Source organism: Osmia bicornis, chromosome 9 (genome assembly GCF_907164935.1).
Source record: "Osmia bicornis bicornis chromosome 9, iOsmBic2.1, whole genome shotgun sequence".
Classification (NCBI taxonomy): Eukaryota; Metazoa; Arthropoda; class Insecta; order Hymenoptera; family Megachilidae; genus Osmia; species Osmia bicornis.
Genome location: NC_060224.1, coordinates 1,347,458 through 1,374,395, shown reverse-complemented (window position 1 = coordinate 1,374,395; position 26,938 = coordinate 1,347,458). Strand labels below are relative to the sequence as shown.

General features: G+C 39.8%; 1 protein-coding gene across 2 annotated transcripts in view; it reads right to left on the bottom strand.

Moving 5' to 3' along the window:
* The window catches only part of LOC114877504 (suppressor of lurcher protein 1), a 358,815-nt gene that overhangs the window by 146,548 nt on the left and 185,329 nt on the right, over positions 1 to 26,938 (bottom strand). For both annotated transcript variants that reach the window (XM_046287131.1, XM_046287132.1), the window contains exons 10-11: positions 24,801 to 25,012; positions 23,052 to 23,129 (exon numbers count right to left, since the gene is read on the bottom strand). In XM_046287131.1, coding sequence (XP_046143087.1) covers positions 23,052 to 23,129; positions 24,801 to 25,012 — 290 coding nt within the window. The remainder of the gene's footprint in view (positions 1 to 23,051; positions 23,130 to 24,800; positions 25,013 to 26,938) is intronic.

Here is a 26,938-nt window from a genome sequence, read left to right as displayed (position 1 = left end):
AAAAAGGGGGTAATGATCGAGCAAGTAAAATAATGCAAAAGTTCCGAGTTAATATCATCGTCACGAGGAATCTTATCCAGCCTGGAGGGAACGCAGCTGGTCGCGTTATCGATTTCCTCTGGTAATTAGAAATTTTAATTTTAATTTCTAATTACCGGGTCCACGAGGAACAATCGCGATGAGAAAAAGAAGGGGAGAAAAGAAAAACCAAAGAGCACCTTGCTCTTCCTTACATCACGACTCATATAACCAACCACGGAACAACTTATCTCAAGTTCTCTAATTAATAGAGAAAAACTATCTGTCTGACTGCTGCCGAAAGGTTTCATTAAACGTCCAGAAAGCCGCAAGTCGTAGTCGACGGGAAAGGGTTGGAAAAAGCTGGAGGAAGAAAAGCGCGTTAGGAAGGGAAAACGATCGGTGCGGAAAGAGAGACAGACTCGACGAGCTTTCGCTGTAAGAAGCACGGTAAGGAATAAAGTGGCGAGGGGGTGGAAGACGAGGAAGGAAAAAAAGGGGGAAGAAGGAAGGGATACATATACAGCTCACGTTGCGGTCTCTTCCGGCGCCCCCGGAACAAACAGAATGAAAGCTCCTGCCTTTGTGCGCCATAACCCGATCTCTTTATCGCGGAAAATATTCTTTAAGCGTAGAAAATAAAACGGAAGTAAAAGTTCGGCTAGTGAATGGGGCTTGTAGGGATCTTACCGTAAGAAAGAACGAGAACGAGAAAACGGTTAGAGAGATTGAGATAGAGAAGGAGGGGGGCAAGGATCCTGACGGTTGAACGAAAAGAAAAGAGGACGAGGGCGAGGAGGAGGATAAGGGTTGAAACGAAGAAAAGACGGAGACAGAAGCTGGTGGGAGAGTCAAAGGAAGCTGAAGATTGAGGTTAGAAGTACGACGAGAAACTGGAAGGTAAGAAAAAGAGGAAGATCAAGGAAAGAGGATTGAAATTGTGATGCGGGCACCGTGCTGCGGGCGTAACGATTCCGGTAAAGAGGAAGAGGAGACGTTCGTAATAATGGGTAACAAGGAAAGCAGGTAGATAGGTAGATAGGTCGGGCCGCGAGCAAGGTGGTAGATAGGCAGATGAGTAAATAGGCTCGTTGTAATATGCGTTTATGTGTTTCACCGTTACCCCAGGGTCCATTTTGTCGGCGAATGGAAGGTAAAGTGGTGTCTTAAGTGCAGGAAAGGAATGGCCACTTCGAATACCAACACGATTAACGTCTCGTTTTAGGCACTCTTAAATCTTTTGTAAACTTCAAATTGTTACACTTAACGCTTTGTCTACTGAAAGCCCATCAACTTTTCGACACTAATAACTTTCCGTACTATGTTCAGATATCATTAAAAATGATAAAAATAAATCTTTTTGTTATCAAGGAAATGTCACGCGATCATTTTGCAAGGTAACTCTGTACAAGGTACAGGCTAAGTACCGTTTAATGCAATGTAACGACTAGGCGCGTAGATCGACGCCACGTTTCGGTGACGACGCTTATCGTCGTGCTAACGACGCGGCGTAGTACCGGCATACTATTTTCCACGGAATCAGTCGCGAGCGAAATACGCGTTAACGTGCAAATAATTTTCGATTACGTTTAGCTGAAAATTTCGTGTACAGGGCACGTATGACGGAACCGTCCGAGACGAATCGTGATCAAACTGGAACGCGCGACGTGCCGGCGCGTGGACAGTAACGAGGCTGCCTGTTGTTGGGAAAAAAAGAAAATACAACCTGCAATTCCCGGAGAGCTTTTTTCCATTTAACAGAACCGAGCCAAACGGCGGGGCGCGATTTTTTTTTCCACCGCCATCCAATTCCGTTCGACGCGGCGGAAATCGACAAGCTTTAACCCTTTCGCTTGCTAGCGACGCGTACGAGATATTTCATAATACGCGGCAGACATTTCAACCGTAAATGAAGAAACTTAAAATTGTAACTTAATAATTGAAGCTGTTAGAAATTTGGGGGTGTCATAAACAAAAGGGCATACTGTCGAAGGTGTTTTAACGACGGAGGATTTTTGGTACGACAGAGTTGAGTTGTTTTCCACGCCATTTAGTCACCCGCTTCGCTTAATCTGATCTTATAAAGCTACATAACAGTCGCAAGATTAAGGGTCCATTTAAGAAAGGCGAAACATTGACGATTGACGGTTAAGCAGTTAACCTGTTAACTGGGTATGACGATATTTCGTCATACCCAAATTACTACTTCAATGGGCATGACGACAGTTTTGATATTACTTACCATTGTGAAACGAGTTGAAGAAAAGTTTATTTCCCAATTACCAGGTTAACCGAAGGCCAGAAGGAGGTCGTAATTTCAAGGGGTAAAGTAAAATAAAACGAAAGAAACATCAGAGGCATGAAGGAAAGATTAAGCGTGTCGTCTCCGAATGCGGTTACCCGATGCGCCGGTGGGCACACACGGCTGGCCGTATAACACATAAGCTTTGTCTACTTGAAGTTAAGGCTGGATGCTGCAGCCTGAAAGGCTTCTAATTACATTGCGAAATTAACTTCGTAAAACGCCTCAGACGTCGAGGGACACGACTTAAAGGGAGGGCTGTGACTCGGGGAATATCTCGTTTCTACGCCTCTTTGAGAAGCAAATTGAACGCGAACCGTAAACACGATTATCTATCTCACGTAACAGGACAATTCCTATCGAATCAAACGCCACTCGACGTAGCCAACCGTTCGGGTAATTGATATCGCGACGAATCAACGATGAGGGTACTCGAAACGGGTAGTGCTTTGATATTGAATCAGTAGGTTGTTGTACACGAAGTGGCAGTTTGATGATAGAAAAGTATCATTAATCAACACTTATGATACATTAATTTGATGCTTAAAATTTAATAAAGTCAACGTATCACGTTAGCTGCGTACTGAGAGTTTGAAATAAAATTGCTAGGAATCTAAATCATTTTATGAATTTTGCAGAAACTTACACCGGTGAAAATGGAAGTTGGAACTAATCGGTTACATTTCCTTAGTTTGCAAGAAAAAAGTGCAATGTAAGCATCGTTGTGCAGTGGATTTACAACTCGACCAAAGTCGCGATAACGTCTGCAAAACTTCTCGATTTATCCGCATATTCCCGCCTGTTCTTTATTTGAAAAGTTGTTCCTTTCTTCTGGCGAAGGAATGCGGCGAAACGTAAGCTCGCATAAAACAAGGAAAAAATTAAAAGTTATTGCGTGATTCATAGCACTTACGTGTTGCATGCAGCGACAACAAGTTACGAAACGAGGTATACAGTGAGTAATATGAAAGATATTAAAATGTATCGCGTAGTCTGACTCATGTACGAGAAGAAATTACTATGGTCGCTGTGCGGTTATGCTTGGAACCAGTACAGTGCTACTTAAATTCTGGTAAAATGTATCTTTCTTCCTACCGAGGAGAATACTTAGAACGGTATTAACGAGCGTTAAGGCAATTAAATGCCTTTATTAACGAAAGTAATGTTTGCTTAATATTTTTCACCTTATGGTTTTTAAAATAGCAACGTCGAAATTGTATAATATTAATGGAATGTACAATTTGCAAATTAGACATGATTTGATCGATTCCCTTCTTATGCAATTTTAAACTTCAAATTATCTATAATTATCTGCTTTAGAAACTGTCATTTGTTATGCAACGATCTAATAATAATAAACGTCATGGGTCATCGATGGTCTACGAACCTCACAATGTGTTAATAAATATTATATGCACGCCCCTGTGCGGCATTCGGGTTTAACTGAGTGGAAATTGGAATTTAATATTCGATAATTTCTTAATAAAACAGTTTATACCTGGGAGATTTATCAAAGGTGCACTCACGATCAAATCAAGTACTCAAAATTTTAAATTGAGATGTATAAATTATTTGCAATACTACCTTCATGAATCATAGTAGAAGATTTGAATTGTCTATAATTGAATAAATTGAACGTGATCTTAAAACGAAAACAAGCAGAGCCGAGTGACGTTTCATATCTAATATTGCTGTGTGGTTCACTTATGTGGACACAGCATCAATTGAAATTTCAGTCTATTCAGCGTGTTACATTACTAATCAACACACGGAAGCTACCTTCCCGAGGAGATTGGAGGACGAGTATCGAGAACGCGAAATTCCATGGCAGTTACCGGAACGCGGATAGTAATTTCCAACGGCGGCATTTACGTTTTAAGCCGCTTAAATGCGTAAGAAGAGAATTTGTATGGAATTTAATCAAGCTCATCGAAAAGGGGTGCTGGAAAATCAGGGGAACGTGGTAAATCGGAAGTATAATTTTCACGATTTTATCATAAAAGAAAACATAACAAAAAAATTATTAAAAAAACGAAATTCTTTGTTTATTCCAACAAAGAACCAACTATTTTATATTAAGAATATTCATGAAACATTTATGTAATTCTTTTCAATAAATTTGAAGCCTCAAATTAATTTACCATACGTGTTATTTTAAATTGTGTCAGATTTTATATGTCGCACTATTCACGACCTCTTTCTCTGTAACAATGCATTGTGTTTTCATGCATTAATAAAATGATATTTGCAAAACTCTGCACAGAGTATAACGTATTCCATCAAGCGTATCCTCGAGCTGGGCATATTTAGAATGTCAATATTAAAGAAACTAATTCCCTCCTCTTGACCGAAATAAACATCCTTACATTTGACCCACAACCTTCATCCTTGGCCAGGCTTGTTCTAATTCTCGCCAGATACAGGCTGAGTGGCAGACGCGTTTTTTTGCCGCAAGTTTAGGTTCGTCAGGCGGATGTTCTCAAGTGCTGAAAGTAGATCGAGTAAATAATAGACGAACCGTGGCCGCTTGCGAGAGAACTGCTTCGAAACGTGCCGCGGCATTCTTTGGAAAATTTCACCGTCCGAATAGAAAAATTGAAAGCATTCGAAAAATACCGAATTTATCGAATATAAACACGATTTATTAATTTAAAAAATTTTTCAAAACGCCGGAAACTCGTCGAATATTGATGGAACGCGTTTTAATTAATTTAGGATCATCCCGCAAGATTAGAGTTTCAAGATACAATATTAATATCGTTGATCAATAGTTTGAAAATCTTAATTGTTGGTAAATTTGAATTTTAAAATAGAAATTGAGTACCACGATGGATAATAACTTTGGGGAAGTAAATTTAAGAAAGTTAATTAACTGCTATTAAATTCAGATATGAGTCTATCCTTAATATCGATCGATTTTTAAAGAGTCTTCTGATTATCGATCACAATTAATTTGTAGTAGGATAATCTTACTTGGCTCGTTTTAACAAAGGATCTAGCACATGCACTGATAAAAGGATCTCTCGTGAAAGGTCAAATGTTTCCAGACTTCATCTATTGTTGTAGCATGTTTCAATCGATAGGTATTTGCGAGATGCTTAATTAGGAACGCTCTCGAGGTATAATTCATGTACAGATTCTACGGTTTCGCTTGAAATACCTACATACACGGTGTATTTTGTTTCTTCGCTTGTATATTCTATACAGAAGAATTTAATTTACTATTATTATTTAGTACTATTATTTACTCAGCCTACTTTCAACTTTTGATATATGAATACTGAAAAAAAGCACTCTAACATTTATCTCGTGAGATTTTCCAACATCCTTGCTATTCTTCGCACCTGATCACGACAGTTAATTCAAGGAAAACACTCATAATTCCCGGTATGAAGGAGAAAAATGAGATTGTACGCAGGTGTTACCGAGTACTAATACGATCCAATTGATCACGATGCTTTTCGACCCCGTGCAAATAAAACAATCCATAGTGCGTTTCGGTTAAACCTTCCTTAAATTAATCTCAAATAGGACATTTCAATAAAATCACGTTTACATTTTCAAGATGCAAATATTTTAACTATTCAATTGTTCGCACAAGAATTAATAAGCGAAATGTTGAAAGGGCAAGCAAATAGGAGTAACGAGGGAAGATTTCTCTTCAACCCATCGAACGACGATTTTTCTCGAACACTTTCTCAAAGTTCATACTTCCAGAAAATACAATCACCGTTCCAAGATCCGTAGAGCAAAGTTCTTCGTCCCTTTGTGTACCGTTCGAAAGTGGAGTGCCTTCTTTCTCTTCCTTCACATTCATCATTTTCTTCCATCTCCACGTCTACTCTTTTTACACTAGTTTCTACGGGTCTATCTATTTTGCACGATTCGATCACCATCATACTTAGGAAAAGGAGAGTATCGGTGGCAAAGAGGGAGAAGAGAGCATAAAAAAACATCTTTGTTCTAGCCTATTCTTTAAAAATCGACAGATGATTTCCCTTTTCGTTTGTCATTAAGCTGAAGGATTTGCGGTTTTATTTCTTTTAATTCTTTTAAAAAAATTTCAGATTCTCTTTGTTCACGACTGCTTAAATTTTAAAACACTTTGGACCGAAATATATCGCGCAATATTTAAAAATTCAATACTGCTGGTTCTAGAATCATAAAATACATAACATCGTTTGATTACGGTTTCCATGTCCAATAGTTTCGTCCTTTGAATCATACAAGATTTCTAACTTGAACTCGCGTTGAAGATCCAGATGATCATCCTAGCAGAAAGATAGTCGAACATACTTGGGTCGTTCGTTCGTGGATTCCCGTCGAAAATTTCATTTCGTAACTCGCGTTCAAGCTCTTCAACGATGCCACGCACTCTCTAATCCCCGCCGCGGTGGTAGGTTCGGTGTTCCATGTCGACCGTTCTCCGTCCGACTTTTACCGCTTCTCTTAAATTAGCTTCGAGTATGTGCTTGCAGAAAGCCGAGAACTAGAAACGCCCAGGCTCGACCACGCGAAGCGTTATAATTCCACCGCAATTTCCCAAGAAACCGTCTCGACGAGGAACAGTTCCGGTTTAAAACGGCGTGCCGGCGAGTACTCGATACACCGGAGCCAAGAAAGTCCTCTCGGATAGCTTCTTGACCAAGGGATATCAAGGGGAGTAGGATGTTTAGCCGCGATATCCACTTAGTTCGTATGGTCTGGGTTGGCGATTAAACGGGGCCAAATTAACGGTAATGGATATTGCGCGATGAAACTCGCCGCCGATAAAATTATAAAGTTTCCCGGCGACCGTGCTAGAGGGAGGGAGGTGAGAGGGTGAAAGGGTGCGCGGCACGGATAAGAGGAAAAGTTTGGCGGGTGTGAAAAGGCCTGAGAAAGTCGGGCTTCGGGGTAGACTTATAAATTTTCTGCACGGATCTCCGACTACTACGGCATCCAGGGGGTTGCTTGTGGCCTGCTTCTTGCCTGCTCGCCGCCACACGAGGGTGAGTACGGGCCGATGAGTACATCGGGAACCCGATGTGATGTATGTATTCGCTCGGCGGTTGTAAATGCACTGAGGCTGCGCGGGAATGAGCCCGCTGGAGGAAGAGAAAGAAGGATATATCGCGGGCGGCTACAACCGTGGCAAGTTTTCGGATACGTTGAATGGGGGTGGAGAGGGAGAGAGGGGTTGTGGGTCACGACGACGCGACGTGTCGCTTGACTGGGCGAGTTATGACTCCTCATTTACCGTGCCAAAGGCTCGCTCTTTGCTCTTTCTTTATCGCTTGCTTGCCTCGCGATTGCTTTGAAATTTTGAATAAGGAGCTCCGCACAATTTCGCCATATTAATGTTTGCAGCGTTCTATAATATTTTCAAACGTCCCTTCAGTGAAATTTTCTGATCTCTCATATAGATAAGGTATTTAACCCTTGAACAGTTGAGACTGGGTCAGTCGCAACGAAAATTTACAAAAAATTTATAATAAATTCGGATACCCGTACGCCCCTACAATTTCATAATAAAATTAAAATGAAAACTTCCGTCGTCTTATTTTTTCTCTCATCGATAGAACGATCTGACGCTTATGAAATTTCTCCGAAATTGTTCCAACCCGAGGCCCCGCTCTTTGATAGGTTGTTTCAGCTCGGCGAGGCGTTATGCAACGAACACGCGGCTCAATTAGTCGAACGGTGCTGCCGCATCAATTATTTATACGAACTGGTCGTTTCACGGATCCAGAAACGAGACCTCACTTTCCACCCCCGTCACGAGCACGCGTTCGCGAAATTGGGAAATTTTCCGCGAAGTCACGCGGAAGGAGCGGCTACATTTGCCCTCGCAAAACGGAGCTGTCCCTACGAACTCGTGAGCGAGTAACGAAGACAAACGAGCCTTTCGATCGAAGCTCCACTGACATTTCGTCGCGAATTCTCCGACGCGCGTTTCGTTCGCTACCGTGCCCGGTCTTTTTTTGCCAGGGCTCTATTGTGTCGATGACGGGCCGCGATTAAAATCGTCGCCACGCGTCGCGACGCAACACGAACGCGAGACCGCAACGAAACGAACAGTCGTAGAAGATATTTCAACGGGTAAATTTTAATGCGAACGCCAAGTTTATATTTCGGCTAACACCCGAGACGTCGCCCTTTTTAAATATTGCTTCAGCCCCTGACTATTTGATGACGGAATAGGTCCAGGTGGGCGAACGACACGCTTCGACGCGGCCAGCGTTAAGCTCCGACCCACTGGACAATCAAAGGAGCTTCCATTAATCTTTCAACCGGGCTGAGACCCTTTAAAGAGATTCCTTCCGTTTCCACCTCGAGATCCTTCCGTCGCGTGTGGACGGATGAAATGTTCACGATTTATAGTGAGCATTTCCTGTAGACGGTGAATGTAGCAAAAGAGTGCGAATTAAAATACTGAATTTTAATTAAAACACGGCTCGAAATACATGTAGGGTAGACTTAGAAAACTGTTGCTGATATTGAAAAATATTTCAAATAAAAGTTAAAGTACTCTAGAAAATACACAGCTGTCTAAGTTTTAAGTGGAACTCTGTACAGATGATCAGGCTTTAAAATTCGAGTATGATGAAACGAATAAACTTTGAAGCTTAATTAACGCCACGTATACTCGTATATGCGGATTATTAATCTTTAATTTGAAAATGTGGATCGAGATAGAGGAAGTGAATGGGTGTCCGTCCCTCTAGCTGCTGATAAAGCATGGAACCGTCCATCTCGTGTTGCAGCCATTAGTCTACGCCAAGTTCGTAGGTACTTAATCTAGGTATTAGACTTAGCGTCAAGACGTGACGCGAAGTTTCTCCTATTTTGCGTACCACGTAATACCATGAGAAGATGGCCGTGTCGCGAAGTTTCAGCGTAAATGTTCCCAGATTCGGGGATGACCTTATGTTAAAGAAGCGTGGATTCAAATTTGCTGATACCGATCAGCAAAATATTAATTCACAAATATAATTTTTTTTTTAATTTAACCATGCAAGCATGATAATGGCCCAACTAAAAAGGGAAGGAGGGCAGGATAAATTGACCCCTCATTAAGAAATTAAAAATTCTTTTATAAATATTTTTGATCTCCAGCTAACCGATGGGAATTATGATCACAGTTGATTTCTCCACTATTTCTATCGATCCGATTTCTCACCAAAGAAACTTAATCTGCGTAGAAAAGTCTGAACCGGTAACTGTGATATGCAACGGCGGTATACATTTGTTAGAGACATTTGTATCCAGGAATTATCGCCACGTAATGTCCGTCCGGCGAATAGTCGGTTGAACGTTAGCCGTTTTTGCAACGACTTCCACCGCGGACAGGCGAAATAAAAGCTATCGCTGCATGGCCAGAGCAATTATCATTAGTTGCACTCGTAGCACCGTTTCCGCCGGAACAGAACGGATTCGGGACGGGTCTCGGTAGCCCGGCGGCTTTTCTTTTCTGGCGTAGTCGCGAATCCGATGGCCGCCGATAAGAAGTTGCGCCGCGACGGCGAGAAAGTTGATCCCCGCTTGGAAAATTATGTCCTATCTCGCGCTTCAATTAAGAAGACCAAGTTACCTCGGGACCCGGTAAGTAGCGAGTTAATAATGAGCATCTATGGGCGCCTGTGACTCCGTTGCTTCGGTGATTTATCGCGAAAGGACTTTCGTTCGAGCGGGATCCTCAGACAATTTTATGTTCCCATCGTAGGTTACTTCGGAGCCTCGAACTTCATTTAGAAATTAAATTATGATTGTTAAAAAAAAATCCAAATAGAGTTCTCTTACGATTAGACATCCCAAAATTTTCATAAAAATTAAAAATTACCCAAGTATTTTTCCTGCAATTTCACAAAAACCCTATTCACCCTCGTTACACGTAATTTCATTATTTTCTGCCCCGATCAGAAGCACCTGATTTCGTGATCGTCGCGTAGGTAGCAAGTAGTACGTTCGTCAGGGTTAACCGTGGCGTCGTTCGGTTTAGTTTCTGAAAGATTGCCAAGCGATGCATAACGGTGTCGTTGAACTTGCCGGTTTTGCCAGCGATGACGTAAGGCCGATAGTAAACGCGCGGAAAGAAAGACGATCGAGGAAAGCGCAGTGGTACGGCGGAACACGCGTGGCGGCAGGAAAAGCGACGAGGCCGATTTCGCGCGGCGTTCGAAGTTTGAAGTATGATAGGTAGCTGGAACTCGACAATTTCGCGGAAGTTGCGACAGTTTGTCTACGTCGCGCCATAGTATCGGGAGGGCAAAGTTAGCGGCAGGAATAAGCTGTTCCGCGCCGGTTCTCGCAATCTCCGTCGCTTTATTTTCTTTGGCCGCTCGGAAAAACATAGCTGCGCATTAACCAGGGGAGCTGCAGTTATTTCAAGAAGTTTAAGATCCCGAAGCTGCCTCGCGCAAACTATCCACCGTTACTTTTCTCTCGTTTATGTTAGCGTAACTTTTTTTTTATACTCCCCCGATATTTATTATTTTTCCGAACCGTTCGCCGCTTCACACTTACGCGTGGATGTTGAGTTCGACGATTTAAAAAAAAAAAAAAAAATAGAAACGTAGGAGTGCAATTTCCTGCAGAGACGAGTGTAGCCGAGGATTTAAAATCGAAATATTGCACTCGAGGAAATGTAAACTCATCTTATTTAACCGCGTTACCGTCGTTTCCTTAAGGGTGCCGGCGATTGGAAGAGGATGAACAGACGAGTGACTTTTTTTTCTCTTTTCTGTTCGACCGGAAAAAGGAATGATTAGCTGGTCGGATACGTGCTCTGGTACCGATCGACCGCATCCGGCGCATCGTCGGAATAGATTCGAATTTTGTCGGGGTGGCAGGGTGGGCGGTCGGAGGCCGTGATTGCTTCGGCCGGAAGTACTTTCCGGGATAACGTAGAATGGATAACAGTACCAATAAAATCTAATTTAACCTGGGAGTACAAACTAGGAGATGATACATTTTGTGGTCGACTGACTCGAAGTTGCGGTGTAGCAGACGGAAAATAGGAGCCGCGATGGGCTTGCTTTTCTCTACCTGTACAACAAATATAGCGTACTTTTGTCCTGGTTGTCGTGCACCCATGTACACTGCCGTTCAAAAGTTATAAGACAGTTGCCAGAATTTCATAACAGTAGGCGTAGAAAAATATTTAGGATAAATTCAAGAAAGACGTCATTTTGTACAGAGGAAGAGAAGAGAAAACAAATATTTTCATTCAACAAAAAAGCAAACTTGTTATTCACTGTTAATCAAAAAGGGTAAAGTCTCTCCTGAATTTCAAACACTGCAAAATTATTTTTTTATTTTTTTCTGATAATTTCTGAAGTCCTATACATTTTTTGAAATCTCTATAATAGAAATTAAGAAAAAATATGTTGACAAATATTTTTGAATGACAGTGTATGTATATGGAACACCATGGGGTGCAGAGGGACACGTATGTGGGTGAATAGAAACAGACAGCGATTGCACACCCCACGAGGGTGATAGCTGCTCGGATGCGATTGTAATTGGAAAGTCCATATCCTCAACACGTAATATCCTTCCTACCCGTTTCCTGATCCGGCTTTCATTAATTTCTATTTCCGTTGGTCTACGTCCTTTCCGCGAACTCCAGACACCTGGAAATCGCTTTAACGACGTCCCCAATCCAAATCCGCCAGTACGCTTATTATTTTATAAGTACCACTGATTACGTCAATCCGTTGCAAAATAAAATAATCAAACTGTCCTTCGCTCGTCGATCAATCCTTAAATAGAAAGTGGCTACGTTTAGATCGACGAAAGATTTAAAAGCCCAGCCTGTTTAAAAAAAGAAGGATCGCCGTTGTAAGCAGCTTTTACGAGACTCTTGTCCTTCCATGCAAATCCTCACCAACACTTTATCAAAACAAAGGGCTACGTCCCTTCAGTGAACTCATTAATACGTTCGCTGTCGAAAAGACCCTCTGCAGTCAGATACGTTATAATTACAGGTTCTACTTTTTAAATTAAACTTTCCACTTGCCAACTTTCGCAAATAGTATTATTTTAATGCCATTTAAGAGGTATTAACAGAGTCAGTTATTATCGCAAAAAGAGGTATTTGCATCAATACCCGTTCCTATTTCCATTGCAAGTTAATTAGAAAGTTATATAATGCACCGTGGGCCGTTGTCATTACGGCTCGTTAATATAATAACACGTTACATGCAAAATAAAGGTGCCTTTTAGTGGCTATTAACCCGGTTTCGTATTCGCGAAAAACGACGATACGTTCTCGAGGGCTTTTGATGCTCGTTTATCGATCGCCATTTTCGTCCAAGTTAATTTATACGGTCACGTCTCTTCTGAAAGTGTCCAATCATATTTTATGAATGATTTCACAGAACGAGGACGTCGATGAAGTCGAGTTCTCTTCCTTTTTTCTTCCTCCCCCCCCCTTTTTTTGCTCCTTTCGCATCCGATGCATCCCCTTGACGAGCTTTCAACTCTTATTCGGTGTTTACGAGAAAATGGGGTGGCTCGGATCGATCCAACTTTTTCTTCGCGCTTTCTTCGAGGCTTGTTGCATCGGAAGCCATGAACGGAAGCTTCGGCTAATTTTCTGATGTTGAGAAAACTATTTGTGAAGTAGCCCGGTTAAAATGAAGATGGATATGGTTAAAGAATGAGCCGGCAGGCTCGCAACAAGCAAGCCAGTTTTCAAAGAGGAACTGTAATTTTGTTTCGTTTTAATTGAATTACCAGGCGAAACGCTGTGTTTTCAAACGGGACGAAATTTAATTAAGGATACAAGGCTGAAGAGATTTTAATTGTTGCAAAGCGACGTTACTCGAAAGTATTTGATATGATGCGCAAGTTAACAGATGAACGTTTAATGGTACGTTTAGAGAAACTAATTGTACGATTTAAACAAGATTACAGAAAATTGTTACGAGTTACCGTCTAGTTTATGCTAATTTATTCAGCGGAGAGAATTTCTGTGTAAAACGTTTCCATTTAAAAAATATTGGTCCTAATTGATCTAAATCAATTTCTCAATCTTTTTATAAATTTTATATTTAAGAATTTAAGAGAAATATTTTATTGCTATTATTAAAAGATCTATTGAAATAGAAATAAAAAGGCGAAAACTGTGATTTCATTAAATAAAAATTCCAAATGTCCAAATCATTAACCAGCCTCATTTACAATGCCAGAGAGGAGGAAAAAAAACTTGGCGCACTTTGTCAGCCGAGAAATCGGGAGCTCCGGTTAATTAATCTTCTCATCCATCAATTCTTTCTCCTGGTAGCTGGCGTCGCGAAAAGATCGCGTGTTCGCCATTCAAGTGAAATATAACGCCGGAACTCAAATATTCCCGTCTTCCTGTAAGAGTGCCATCCCGTTCGTTGCAATGTATCACTTCGAACGTTTCCAATGCGTCCGTGCATCCGTTTGATTTATAGGGAGCATCGTAATCAAATCTGTTTAAAATCGCGTAGAACGAAAACGTACACAGTGAGAATCGATAACCGTACGCATAATGAATAGCTTACAAATCGATCAACTCCCATTCCGTTCCTCTTTATTATTATTCCAAGCATCAACCATTAGGAATAATTCAAATCGAAGTCCGATCGATAAAATCGCCTCAAGCATTCTCTGTCGTTTGTTTCTGTACATACGCATACACATAAACACGTGTGCTAAGGTAAAACAAAGTGGAAGCAGCAAGGAAACTACCTCCGGGCGTCTAATTTCTCCGCTTCCGTTTACTGATTCGTCGCTGCCAGGTAGTCCGTCGTGGTCACACGGACCAGCCTACCATCTCATTTTCATTGAAGTTTACGCGAGCGGTTGCAAGGACCGGACCTCCCCGACGTCATAAGATTTTCATGGGCCTGGGGAAAGCGCGCACCTGCATAACGGATTGCAGATACAGCTGCACGTGCTTGACCCATCATGCATAAAGCGGTACCATGGAACACGCTCACCTTTTGACCCTTGACTCTTAGAGAAATCAGGGAAGGAACGCAATGGGAAACAGCTGGAGATGTGACTGATACCATTGGTTCAACTTCGCTATGGAATGTTTACAACCTTCTTTCTATCGTTCTCTAATGAGAAGGAAAGATTTCACTTCATGCTGGGTGCAATAAAAAAATCGAAGAAGCGCTATATGTATCTCCATATGATTAAGTTAGGTTCCTCCACTGGGCATGGAAGGAAATCATGCTGGAAAACTGCAGACGATTCATAAGTCGATGAATGTACGTCGAGAAATAAGTAACCAAAATTTTCACTGTGTCTCTCAAGCTCTTACCCATCCCCATTTCCCGCTTCGCTTATTTCTTCAGGGATATCTTGTCGCCACATTATACCCATGCGACGTCCACCTTTCGAACTTATCTGTTCGATTACTTTCTACGGACTAGTTGTTTTCCACAGTCTTACCGTATCTCGTTTTGCTCGGTCTTAAAACTTAATCCTCTTTCGCGTGCTCTTCCGTGATTTCGCTTTCGCCAATTTCTTTCCCTCATATTTTATTTTCACTGCTTGGACGAATACTTTATATTCTGTGGGTCAATTCGGATGTACATCCTTCGTGGATTTTTGACTTTCTAAGTCTGTTTGGATCATTGGCTTTCTCTGGAGAAAATTATGCTCGAATTTTTGCACGGTTATTGAGCACGAGTTGCATACGGATTATTAGCTTCATCGATGTCACGGTTTTATGTAAATGGCTGAGTATTTGGTATTTATTGATAAATGATTGGCGATTAGAGAGAGATGGTTGATTAATCGCTGTTGTGTGAGATACTTGATCGGTGTACGAATCTGGTGTCATAATTCATTGGTTGATTGGGTCAATCGTGACTCTAATGCTTTCAGTAAAATTGGGAACTCGGATTTTTGAATAAAAAACTTACATATATTGGAAAAATGATATTTTATAAAATAGTCTGATGAATTGATTATATACTTTGAATAATATTAATGTATCAATAATGGAGATTGTAATACTAGATTGGCCCTGTCATTTTTGTTAATTAGATTCATGATTTTAGTTGACATGGAGGCGATAATAACCTTTCCAACTTGTACTTCAATATAAATTCAAATTTAAATCCCCAACTAGCATCAAATTGTTTCATAGATATGTTACTTCTGTTACTATAAATCGATACGTCATATCGTATCGCAATTTATATACGATTGGTTTTCACAGATAAATTAAATTGTCTGTATCCTCGTCAGAGTAAATTTAGGGATCAGTGGTATCTGGCCATATTTTCTCTATTTTAATAAGGTGAGAAAATAGAAACTATTTTTAAATACTTTTAAGTTAAAATCGGAGAGAAAAAGTTATTTTGCAAGTTTTTAATAAACTTTTATTTTATTTTGAATTCTATTGAAAGTGTTTTAAACGCGTAAAAATATAAGAATTTCCGTTTAAACCACGAATTTACCATTGTTTTCACTCTTTTCACGAGGAGGTTAAAACTGTTTCATTGCGCGTATCTTTAAACAGCAACAAACCAGAGTATTAAACGGGAAAAGCAGATTTATTTCCAGAAAGGATTCCACAGCTGAAAGTTCAACTAATTACATTATTTCAGCCACTCGGAACAATGTACCCGAGGGAGTTTAAAAAAAATTCTCGTTTCCCAGCGATAAGTGTTTTAAAACACATAATCTCAAGGTATAATTCCTTTGAAGTGTAGCCCCGTTTTCGCGAGTTTTATTATTTTCCACGTCGATGTGCCGGGAAACATTTTTATTCCATTTAAAACAGTCGGTGCTTTAAAAAGGATGAAAAATCGAGCGGTAAATTTTTTGTTCTTTTCTCTCACCTTACGCTTTCTATTAATGTTTTTATTAATGGGTCATCGCCATAAAAATAACTTAAAATTAAAATAGTTTAAATGCCAATTTATGGTACTTTTATATCATCAAACTATGCCAAACCTTCCATTTTTCCAAATCAATTATTTGTTACGATACAAGCTAACACTAAACGCCCATCAAAAAGTCATCAAACAAGAATACGCCAAAAGAAAAGTAATATTCATGATAAATCAAATTCAAGCAAGAAACAACTTTCCTTCGATTCAAAAAGTAAAAGCAACGCCGCAGGTGACGAAGTTAAACCCTGTATAAATTAAGGTCAGAACTTAGAGCTTTAACGTTATTAGTCTCCGAAGTTGAACGACATCCTTTCCGCAGACGTCCCTTGGAAAACGTAGAAAAAACGCGAAACTTTTCCAGCGAGACCACTTTCCGCTTCGTAGGAATCAAGCGTCGCCAGATATATATATATTTTTTTATCCCTCTCGCAACCCTTCTCGGTCGAGGAGCATTCAAACGTCGGTACCGTTAATCGATCAATCGAGAAAAGGCCGGCAGGTCGAGCTTACTAATTTAATCGTCCTGATGGATACAAGCGAGCAACGGGAACAGTAGAAGAGGAAAACTCGCCCCCTGATACGAAACTCGCGATGCGCCGTCGTGTAAGTACCGTTAGCTACCGTAGCCATCGATCGAACCCGATCCCGAGGCCAATATCTCATCCTCGCTTTGCGGTCTATTAGATTTCCACGGCTTCCAAGGGGTCACCGGCTTCCCATCCCTTCGTTCTACCATCGAAACGAAGAAAAAGGCTACGCGTAAATCGCGACTCTTTCAACGTCAATCCTTGAAAAGCACGCGAGAGATGGATCTTGTACGTTTCTTCGGGCCAGCAGCCACTTTCAGTATCGTGATCTCACGTTTGTCGAGCATGCCAAGGAAATCGATAACAAAATCAGCCGAGAGATCTTTCGAATCGAACTTTCAATGATAACTCCTGATGATTCTGTACGATTTGATGGATGGACGTTTACAGAGAAACTTGATTGTAAATTAATTAAATGTACTTTTGTGCTATTATAAGACTCTTTACTTCGTGTAACATTAGATCAGGTGACATTCCACTAAGAACACTGATGTCGCTAAATTAACGAGGTCAGTACAGATGTACCTGGAAACCGTAGGGTTGTAAGGTAAACAGACAGTGGTAACAGTTAAACGCTGCAAAGCAGAAGGTTAAACACGCATGGAACTGCCATTTCACTTCCGCAGTATCCTCCTTAGGACAGTAACATCAGTGTTCCTTGCGGATAAGGCTCCTTTATCGTCTGTTCCCTTATGGTTTTATAGCCTTCCAGACATAAGGCCATCTCGTAACCGAAAACCATCAAATTCTATAAAATCTTCACACGTTATTCCAAAGGAATATGTGCTTCGTATAGAGATAACTATTTTTAATCTTCAATTTTTTAATCTTAATTAATTTACTGTTAGACTTTTTGCAAATATTCAGTAGGACACGGAGAATCGTCTCTGTAAATCGTGATCATAATCTTTTTATACACTCAGGAGGAACTCCATCCGATCGGATACGAAGTCGAGAATTGTTCGATCGAGTTGCAAAAAGTAACGTTAACACGTCGATTCGATCGTCATTTAACGTTCGTTTCTTTGCTCCTGTTTCGTCCGTGTTATTGGGAATCGCTCAGATTCGCTGCATCGCAGCCATTCCTTTCTGCGTTCCCGAATTTCGGGAATTCGGCTGGCCGTTACGCTCGCATACAAAGAAAGGTGATTGCCGGGTCGCGTGATCAATCCGAAATTTTCGTGATTGCTCGTTGGGATGCGTGGGCTAGCGTGTTTTGAATTCGTTTTCATGTTTTCATCCACAATTTCGAGTTTCCTGATCCTTCATGTAAATTGAAATGGACATTTATCAAATTCTAACAAATATTAGTAATCTATTCGAAGCTCAAATAATTTTTCTGTTCTTCAAATTTTTGGCCCAAGACATGGACGTGTAGAAAAATAAAATGATTTTCTTCAACGGACCATGAAGACCCTTACGTGTACCGTTGTCCTCGCAACATGCTAACTTTCTCAGTCATGTAACTTTGTTTTCGCTTATTTTACGCCCGACTTTACATCGAGACAGTCCCCGTCTTTGAAGTTGATAAAAAGTTTGTCTATCTGATGTACACTTCCATGCAAGTTTACTTTGGAACGGAATTAATCGGTGTGTGTTTCTTGAACAGTTTCTTGTGCTTGTTAAGGGACATCAAACTAAATGTGTTTGCGATGCACGCCGGGTCCTCGAGCAATTTCCATCTTGTCACGTTCGATAAACTTTGAATATCGTGAAAGAAATCTGATAACTGTGTATTCGTTCCTTTTTCACATTTATAAGCTTTCGCTTTTATGGATGTTTTGTAAAGTACAAATTCTTTTTCTTCGTCTATTTATTAATTAATAATAATGAATTTTGGCATGATTTTTTGGAGATGTCGAAGATATAGATAAAACTTACATTCAAAGTCTATTTATATTTAGGAAAGTCGAATCACTCCATGTTTAAGGGAGGAACAACGATATGAAGCTCCAGTAAGTAGTATAGGTCAACGATTAGTCAGACATGGGATAAAGAATAAATTCCTAATTACTGAATATCATATGATTAGGTCTCTTTCCCTTTGGAAACAAAGCTGTGTTTGGAACATTCTTTAAAAAACAAATAGTTGAAGATATATTATTGAATAAATGGATTAAAATTGGCCACGCTGTACAGATACTGGTCGAGTATGGTACCGTCAACATGCAGTACAATGAGGTTTGATCGTAATAACCTCGACTATAAACCGTGCCCACCTGGGGCAATGCGTCGGATGCAGAATAATCCACTTGAAACGAAACGACCACACCGTGATAAAGTGGGTACTAAAGCGGCAGCGGCGGGTAAAAAAGTGGTACAAGGAGCCTATTACAGACACTTGTCCGGCAAACGCTTTCAGGTTAAAATTCAACGTGGAACTTTTCGCCCCCTTTTTTCTCTCCCTTTCTCTCCCGCCCTTCTCGACCGTCCCTTAAAACAAGCTTTCAAAGAGTTTGACGACGGGATTTATTTATCCCGAGCGACTGGACGGGATGACAGGGTATTTATTTTGTTCAATGTTGAAGGGGGATGAAACAGCAGCTACTGTTACCTGGAACAGCTTGTTTTCTTGTAGCCGAATGAAAGAGTAGCTTCGCAGGGTGAAAATTAAATGGCATCGGCTGAGAGCGTATCGTGTTTCAAAAAGCAGTCTGTTTGTTGTAATAGTTCTTTTTTTTTTTAGAGAGACGAATTGACGTTTAAGAGGAATTCGAATGTAATTGGAGGGTGAAATCAGCTTTTAGAAAGTTAAAACTTTTCGATTCCATCTTCTGTGAAATTTTTATATTTATATTTATTTTTGTATTTTATTTAGCGACGTCAAACAGAGATTATGCTCCTGTATATTTTCACGAATATCTACTCTATATATTTCTCCCTTCAAATTGTAAATTTGATTTTTAAAATAGTAATTTTTATGGAAATGATCAAAATGCTGTATATGTTTTCAACATAGTATCTCTGGTATCCAGAGCCATTATTTGTTGTTTATGCGTTTCAGTACACGCCATCGTAACAAAATAATTATATACGAGCAACCGTAAACCGATCCCAGAGATGTACACGATATTTCGTCGCTTTCCGCCTTTTCGACCGCGATTCTCCGATCGTTTTACAACAAGTTGTGGGAAAATTGGAAAAGTTTTCCGTTCCATCGATAGAACAAGTTTCCCCGTCTATTTATCGGTGCAATTAATTTTGCTGGTAATTACTTTATCGACGCGGTCCCCTCGGTGGTCTGGTTAGAAGATCGTTGAAAGAATGCGTGCAACTCGAAGTCTAGCTTTCGTATTTCGAAATAAAAATATTTTCACACGGTGATAATGATTATGTTTAACCCGTTAACACATTAATTCATTTTTAAATTTTTGAAAGTTTAATAGTAAAAATATAGAAGATAAATTTAGGTGATTTCCATCTATCACTGAATGGATCATTTTTATTAAATCTTTAATCAGAAACGAATGTTGAAGTGAAAATTTTCAAAATTCCCTAAAGCACAGCTGGTAACGTGATTTTCAAATGTTAAAAACGTTCCTCCCTTTTCCAAACAACTTTTACGTATTCAAATTTCGAGTTGACCCATTTTTCCACATATCTGACTCCGTTCGTAGAATGTTTAAAATACGACACGACGTTCGTGACTGAAATTTCGTTAATTATTTATCGCGTTAAATTTTCAAAATTCTCGTTAAAAAAGAAAATTTTAAATATGTGGATAAAACATCAGTCGAATGGTGTGAGCGACAAATGAAAAACGATATTTCTTTAAAAATAAATTACAGCATACAGAAATATAGATTTCATAAAATATTGGAAATTTACTTTATATAACTAACATAATTTCAGTAACACTAAAAAATTTTTCCAATCATTTAGCTAGAAAAGATTAAAGGATTAAATAATTTCCTTTCATTTTACGAAACATAGCGCCCTGTTATTTCGGAGGAGCATGCAGCGGTACACAACTAAAACCGATCAAATGAAACGTTTTCACCGACAAAGATGAAAAAAAAAGAAAAAACAGAGAAAAACTAAACCTTTTCAAAAATTTTTCGTCCTTCCATTTCCAATTTTATAATACTTTCGAACAGGCTCCTTTCAGAATGATCGTTCGGCATCGAACTAAAATTCAAGGCCTCGACCCGCTTTCCTCCCCTTTCCCAGTTTCATTCGATCTCGCCCTCTGAAATTATAAAATATTTCGAAAGCGGAGCCCGGCGCTTCGCTGCGTCACAAAATTCCCTGACAGTTCAAACAACGTGGAAAAATTCAAACAACGTCGAACCACGACGTACATCGTCGAGCAATTATTACTTTTCATTGTCGGCGTTTACCCTTTGTGTGCGAGAATTCTTCCACAGTTGCATCGAGACACAAAATTCATCGGTCGTCGCGTACCCTATGCACCCGATGCACTGGTGCATGGATAATTTAGAGCACTTATTCAGCGGTGTAAAGTGTACGAAAGGAGATACCACGTATAAGAGGATGCAGACACATCACGTGCCTTGTTTTACGGTTGAACCTAAATGTACCGTGAAGAGGGTTAGAAAAGAAGCAAAGAGTGCGATTCTAGCTTTTACGAAATACTTCTATTCGGTTAAGCCAACTGGAGCACAACGCGTTTCGAATACCATTGCGATTATCAACATTATTGTGCAAATGGCAAAGAATATTATACCGGGCCTATTTACACCGTTTGTATGAAAAAAATTCCAAAGGAAAAAATCGTTTCAATATCGTGAAAATTAAGAACTCGTGTAAGAGGATCGTTGGATCGCCTCGTGCTTGTCGAGCGAATAATTTAGTTCATTGCTGCTGCTCATAAGCTAAGAAACTTATTTCCATAAAAAGGATATAAAGTTCGAGCTCGTTCGAGCTTTTGGCCAACAGCTTATACGTAGCTGATGACGAGAAAAGTACACGTTGCTCCTGAAGTTTATATGACTTGTTCAGTGAAGTACTATCTGAAGAAGTACGAGCAAAATTATATGTTACCAAGTGTCTTTGTTCAACATGTCGAAATAATTTTAACAATAGAAACGGTAGTACTACTCGGTCCTATGAAATTGATTTAGCAAGTGAAATTTAACATTCACAATTGATTAGGTTGTACAAGAACATTAATATTAAACCCCTTAAATTGACCCATTAATATGTGTTACTATAATACCTACTGAATGAATTCATTAATATCTATTAATATGATACCTAATAATTAATTTTGCCTTAATGATCATTAATTATTCCTTGCGGTTGTTATAATGATAGGAATAATCAAACTAATCAAACATTCAATCATCAATTAATTCCTGAATTGTGTAAATGGAAGCTAGCTAGGAGCTCCTTCTTTTTTTAGAAATACAGCGCTTTCTTGCTACAACGTTTAAACTTAGAATAGCTCTTTCCATTGCTTGCGTTTCATGTTGAAAGTTGCAACAAGGTAGTAGTAGCGATTACTACTCCAGTTGGATAGAGAAAGCAGTTCAGTAGCAAATCAGTTATCACAGAGAGAAATGCATGTTACGAAGTTAGATGGTCTGGAATATCCTTCCGATTCGAAATTTCTCTTATTAAGAGAACGGAATACTCAGATCTATTCATATTGATAGGTCGTTATTAATCTTTAAAAATAATGGTAACGAAAATGTAAAATTTGAGAAAATTTGAGAAAATTAAAGGACTCGTTAAATCCACCAATTAAAAAAAAAAATAATAAAAATAGACTATTTCTCTCATCAGTGAAATTTACAAAAAATATAACTAAATTTTAATTATTATTCAAAAATGGTATTAAAGAAAGTGATTTTACTTTAGCAAAATTTTTAGCAAAGAAAAAAGGCATCAGAATCATTACTATAAAATACCATATTTATAAGATTAATCAATTACTATCTATAAGTTTCTCTAAACTAATCACTCAACTACCTCTACAGATCAATTTCTAAAGCCGTTTCTGTTCGAAACTCTATCGGAATGCTCTGCTTTAAAGCAGCTTGTCGTTCACGTGTCGTTTCAATGAAATCGAAAACATTCGTGCTGTTGGGCGAGGTGAAACGTTCGGTATCGAATCGATACCATTCGCTATTTCTTACTTAACCATCCGTCTTGGTTCCCCTATCTCTATTAATCCTTTGGATTATCCGCGAGGCAGGGAGTTACTTACCAAGTGAATATACTCGTCCACGAAGGATAATCGAAGGGGACGACGGTGGTAAAATTATTGATTGAGAGTGATAATAAATCTACGACATATAGGAATGATGTACTTACTCGTAGCGCTGACAGCCGGCCCGATGACCGAGTACTTAGGGTTACCGGTAACAGCCCCAGGGACGACCTTGTCCAGCTCTGAAATACGTTATTGTAATTATCCTCGGAATATACAGTGCCGTTAATTACAGTTGGGAGTCTCGTGAGCGAATGGAACATGGCCAATCTACGTTCGCAAAGGGTCTCTATTCATGATTTATTGCCTCATAAATAGCGGATCGCGGTAGAACGATCCTTACGCCTCGCGTATTTCGTCCACGGACACGCGAGCTACTCGATTCGTTTCGCCGATGAAACTTCAATGTCGCCCCTGGTAATTGAATCCGAGGAAACTGACGCGGATCCCGTGAACCGGGTCGTTAATTAATTTGACCACGATTAACATGCCGGTAACGAGTAAGGAGGTCGAACCTACAACGGATACCCGATCTTATCACGCCTGTAATAACGAACTTATGCAAATAGGCGGACACTTGCGGCGATAACCCGTTACCAGATGGAAGCTTTCGAGACCCGGTTGCTACGATATGATAAGAATGAAGTTTCATGGAATTATATTGAGAAGGATGGTAAGCTTTAGATGGAAAAACGAGAAAATCAAGCGATGCTCCATGTTGAAAGCTCTCGTTTTACGGCGTGTCGGAGGTGCTTTGCCTCCTATTTTACAAACGGAACTGACAGAAAGATGAAAAGCTTCTGGCAAGCTCTGTTTCGAGCCGCTTTCACGTCTATCATCGTGTGCAGTTTGTAAAATGCACTCGTGATTAAGGTGCATTGTTGAAGAAAAGATTCAGAGTAATTCAAAGTTAAAAAACTTCAAGAATTCATATCATTGAGTTATCGTCATTAATTAATACCGTAATAAAATGAATTTTCTAAGCTGTTATTATATTTTTCAATCCCATATCATTGCGCGCCTTGAAAACAGCACCACTTGTGCCATCTTGCCGATGGTGGCACAATTCCGCGCCTTCAATTTCAAAAAGACCGCCACAGGAAGTAGGATGGAGCTCTGCAGGGAAAATACCCACAGAGTCTAGTCGATAATACATCAGCTGAGAACTCTCCGAGAAAGATACCAACCAGACTCAGTCACTGAAATACCGACGGTTCAGTTTTGGTCATGGTTCAGCGTGTAGTCGATGGTTGGCGTTGGTAGGACCGTTTCCGGGGTGCGCAATGGTATGAATTTGAAAAGCGCTCTGAATATTTTCAGCTTGAAATTTTTTAAACTAATTAGCAATGTCATTTGGAAAGAAAATATGAACTTTAAGTAGAATTTTTGTATAATCGAAAGAGCAGTTCAATTATAAAAGATCTCTAATTTATAAGATTCAACGAAAAAATAATTTTATAATATCATCATGCGTTTTTAATCTGAGAAAGATTCCAATTTGGAAAGCTGCAAAGCTTTCGTTAAAAACGTCGTACCTAGTTTATACGTTAAGGAAGTCAGCACGAACGGAATGGCGATCTATCGAATTACGGAAATTGACATTCGAAAGACACGACGATCGCGAAGAAGAAACGTCCAGACATTCAAGGACCGAAGACGTTCTCCTGAAGCACCTCGTATAATTTCTATGAAGCTTGGTTACCTTAGTCAGCTCAAGATCACTTTGCTATTCAAGCAAAGCAACGAAGAGAGACACCGGAAATGGAAATGAAATTGGTAGATGGGAAGTGGAGAGTGGAAGGTCGTTGGGTTTTCATAATGCCGAACGGTGGACAGTGTGATTCGTTACTCACCAGGATGCGGCGCATCGTCCAATGGCTGAAATTGAAACATCGCCTTGAAGCCTTGGCCTGGCCACTCGGAATTAGCGACGAACTCGACGTACAGGTCTGACCCTGTGCTGAGTACTTCCACTTCCGCTCCTTGGTTGCAGAGCACAGCTATTGTGGCTGCTCCTGAATCCCTCCCATCGTGTACCCTGATTAAATCCGCTCTATTCAGGCAACTGTAACAAGACACCATTCGTTAACGGTGATAAATTATCAATATGTCATACTATGTCGCGAATCAATGAACCGGAAATCGAGAATTCTTCCGACTGGCAGCGCCATGTAGATCACTTAAGTTTCCATTGAATCGTTATATCAAATTGATTCTCGCAATTGCTTAGATTCCTTAGATGAAATTATTATTCCAAATCAAGTAGTTGGCATGATAATAATTTCGTCAATTAAGGACATTTTTATCATGACAGAATCCCCCCATTCCTAGGTACCAGTTATTTCCCGAGTATTTCAGAACCACATACCAATAAAATTTATTAATTTAACTTAGATTTTCCCTAAAATAATTCCAAAGAACAGCCTTACACCCTAATTTGAAAAAATGAAATATTATTCAGATAGTTATATTCATATCCTGTTTCACAAATTAGAATCCAATATTCAATATTCAATCAAAACTACTTCAACCCCGAGTATCATCATGAAAGTACATCTGATTGGTGTCTAATCGATGAACACTATTAATCATTCTTCGATTTCTATACGAGATGTATCCAGGTGTTCTAATTTCGCACTCGTACGAAAGATGAAGAGACTCTTTAATCTCTGCCATGGTAATTGGTTGATCCGTTCAGGTAAAATGGTTATCCCCTAGTCATCATCGATCAAGCTTCTTAAATCGATCGGATCACCGATTCCCCGTTGGCTGAAGCCGACCCCCGTTACAGCGAGGTGTAATTCTCTTCCGTTCGATTGGGCAGAGTAGTTCGACTACACCTATAAAGAGTATCACCGACTTATTGATGGAACATCGTTCCCATATATCTTTCTTTCTTTCTTTCTCCGTCGGTATTTCCTTCGCTGGCCTACTTCATTCGTTGTTTTCACCGACGTTAGCTTTGTCACTGTAGTGTCTTTGCAGTTTCACCTTTAACTCCTCTTCTCGGCTACTCACTCGACGTCGACCTCGACTCCCACCTCTACTTCTTCCCACACCCCCGCAACCCCATTCCCTGTTCCACCTGGTGCATCGTTTCTTCCCTTTTTTTTTCTTTTTTTTTTTGGTGCAAGATCTTGCAACGAGACGAGTCACTCGAAGAGAACTTTATCTCGCCTTCGTTCAAGAGGCAGACCTTGAGAAATAACTGTGACTACCTCGTTTGGGAATCGTGTCTAAAGCTTTTCTTAAATTGCACAAACGTATTGATAATTCGGACAAATGTGAGATTTTTTAAAATTATTGAAATTCTTAAGTTCTTTATCTGTTTTTATTTTTCCACTGTTCAACTGTATATTTTCTTTTTAAATAGATCAAAGCCTAGGTCAGGCGTGATGGTACCCTGGTTCACTTCTACAATCCCACTTTCTTCTGTCCTATATATGTACCACGATAAGACTTCATTAAAAAGCTTCCCTGGAAGTAAGTCAAGGACACCAAGCAAGTTTCCCTACATTGCTCGTTATTAAAAATTACAAAGACAGTGAATCGTGAAATAAAATGGGCTACGAAGGAAATTAAACATTAACACTCTTGCTTGTGCCAAAAACAAAATTATCTGACGAGTAATCATATAGAAAAATTATAAATATAATATTGAATAGTAGCTCCTATCAGCAATCAAATAAAAGACGTAAATATTATCTATTACTCAAGTCCGTTTTACGGTTTAATGCACCCTTGCAATTTCAGCAACAGCTACCGTCATCTTCATGCAACTGAGGAAGCCGAAGCATCGTCGGTGTACATTGTACACTAAGTTGCTACGAGTTGCCACAAGTGTTCGGGAATAGGTGTATCGAGTGGCTGACAGAGAGGAGTCTGTTGGTATCCATCAGCTCCATTCAGAATAATATCCGAGTGCGTCTGACAGCGTGGCTTAACCCTGATATATCGAGGCATTTCTCAGCGGTCTTGCTAGCTCTTAACG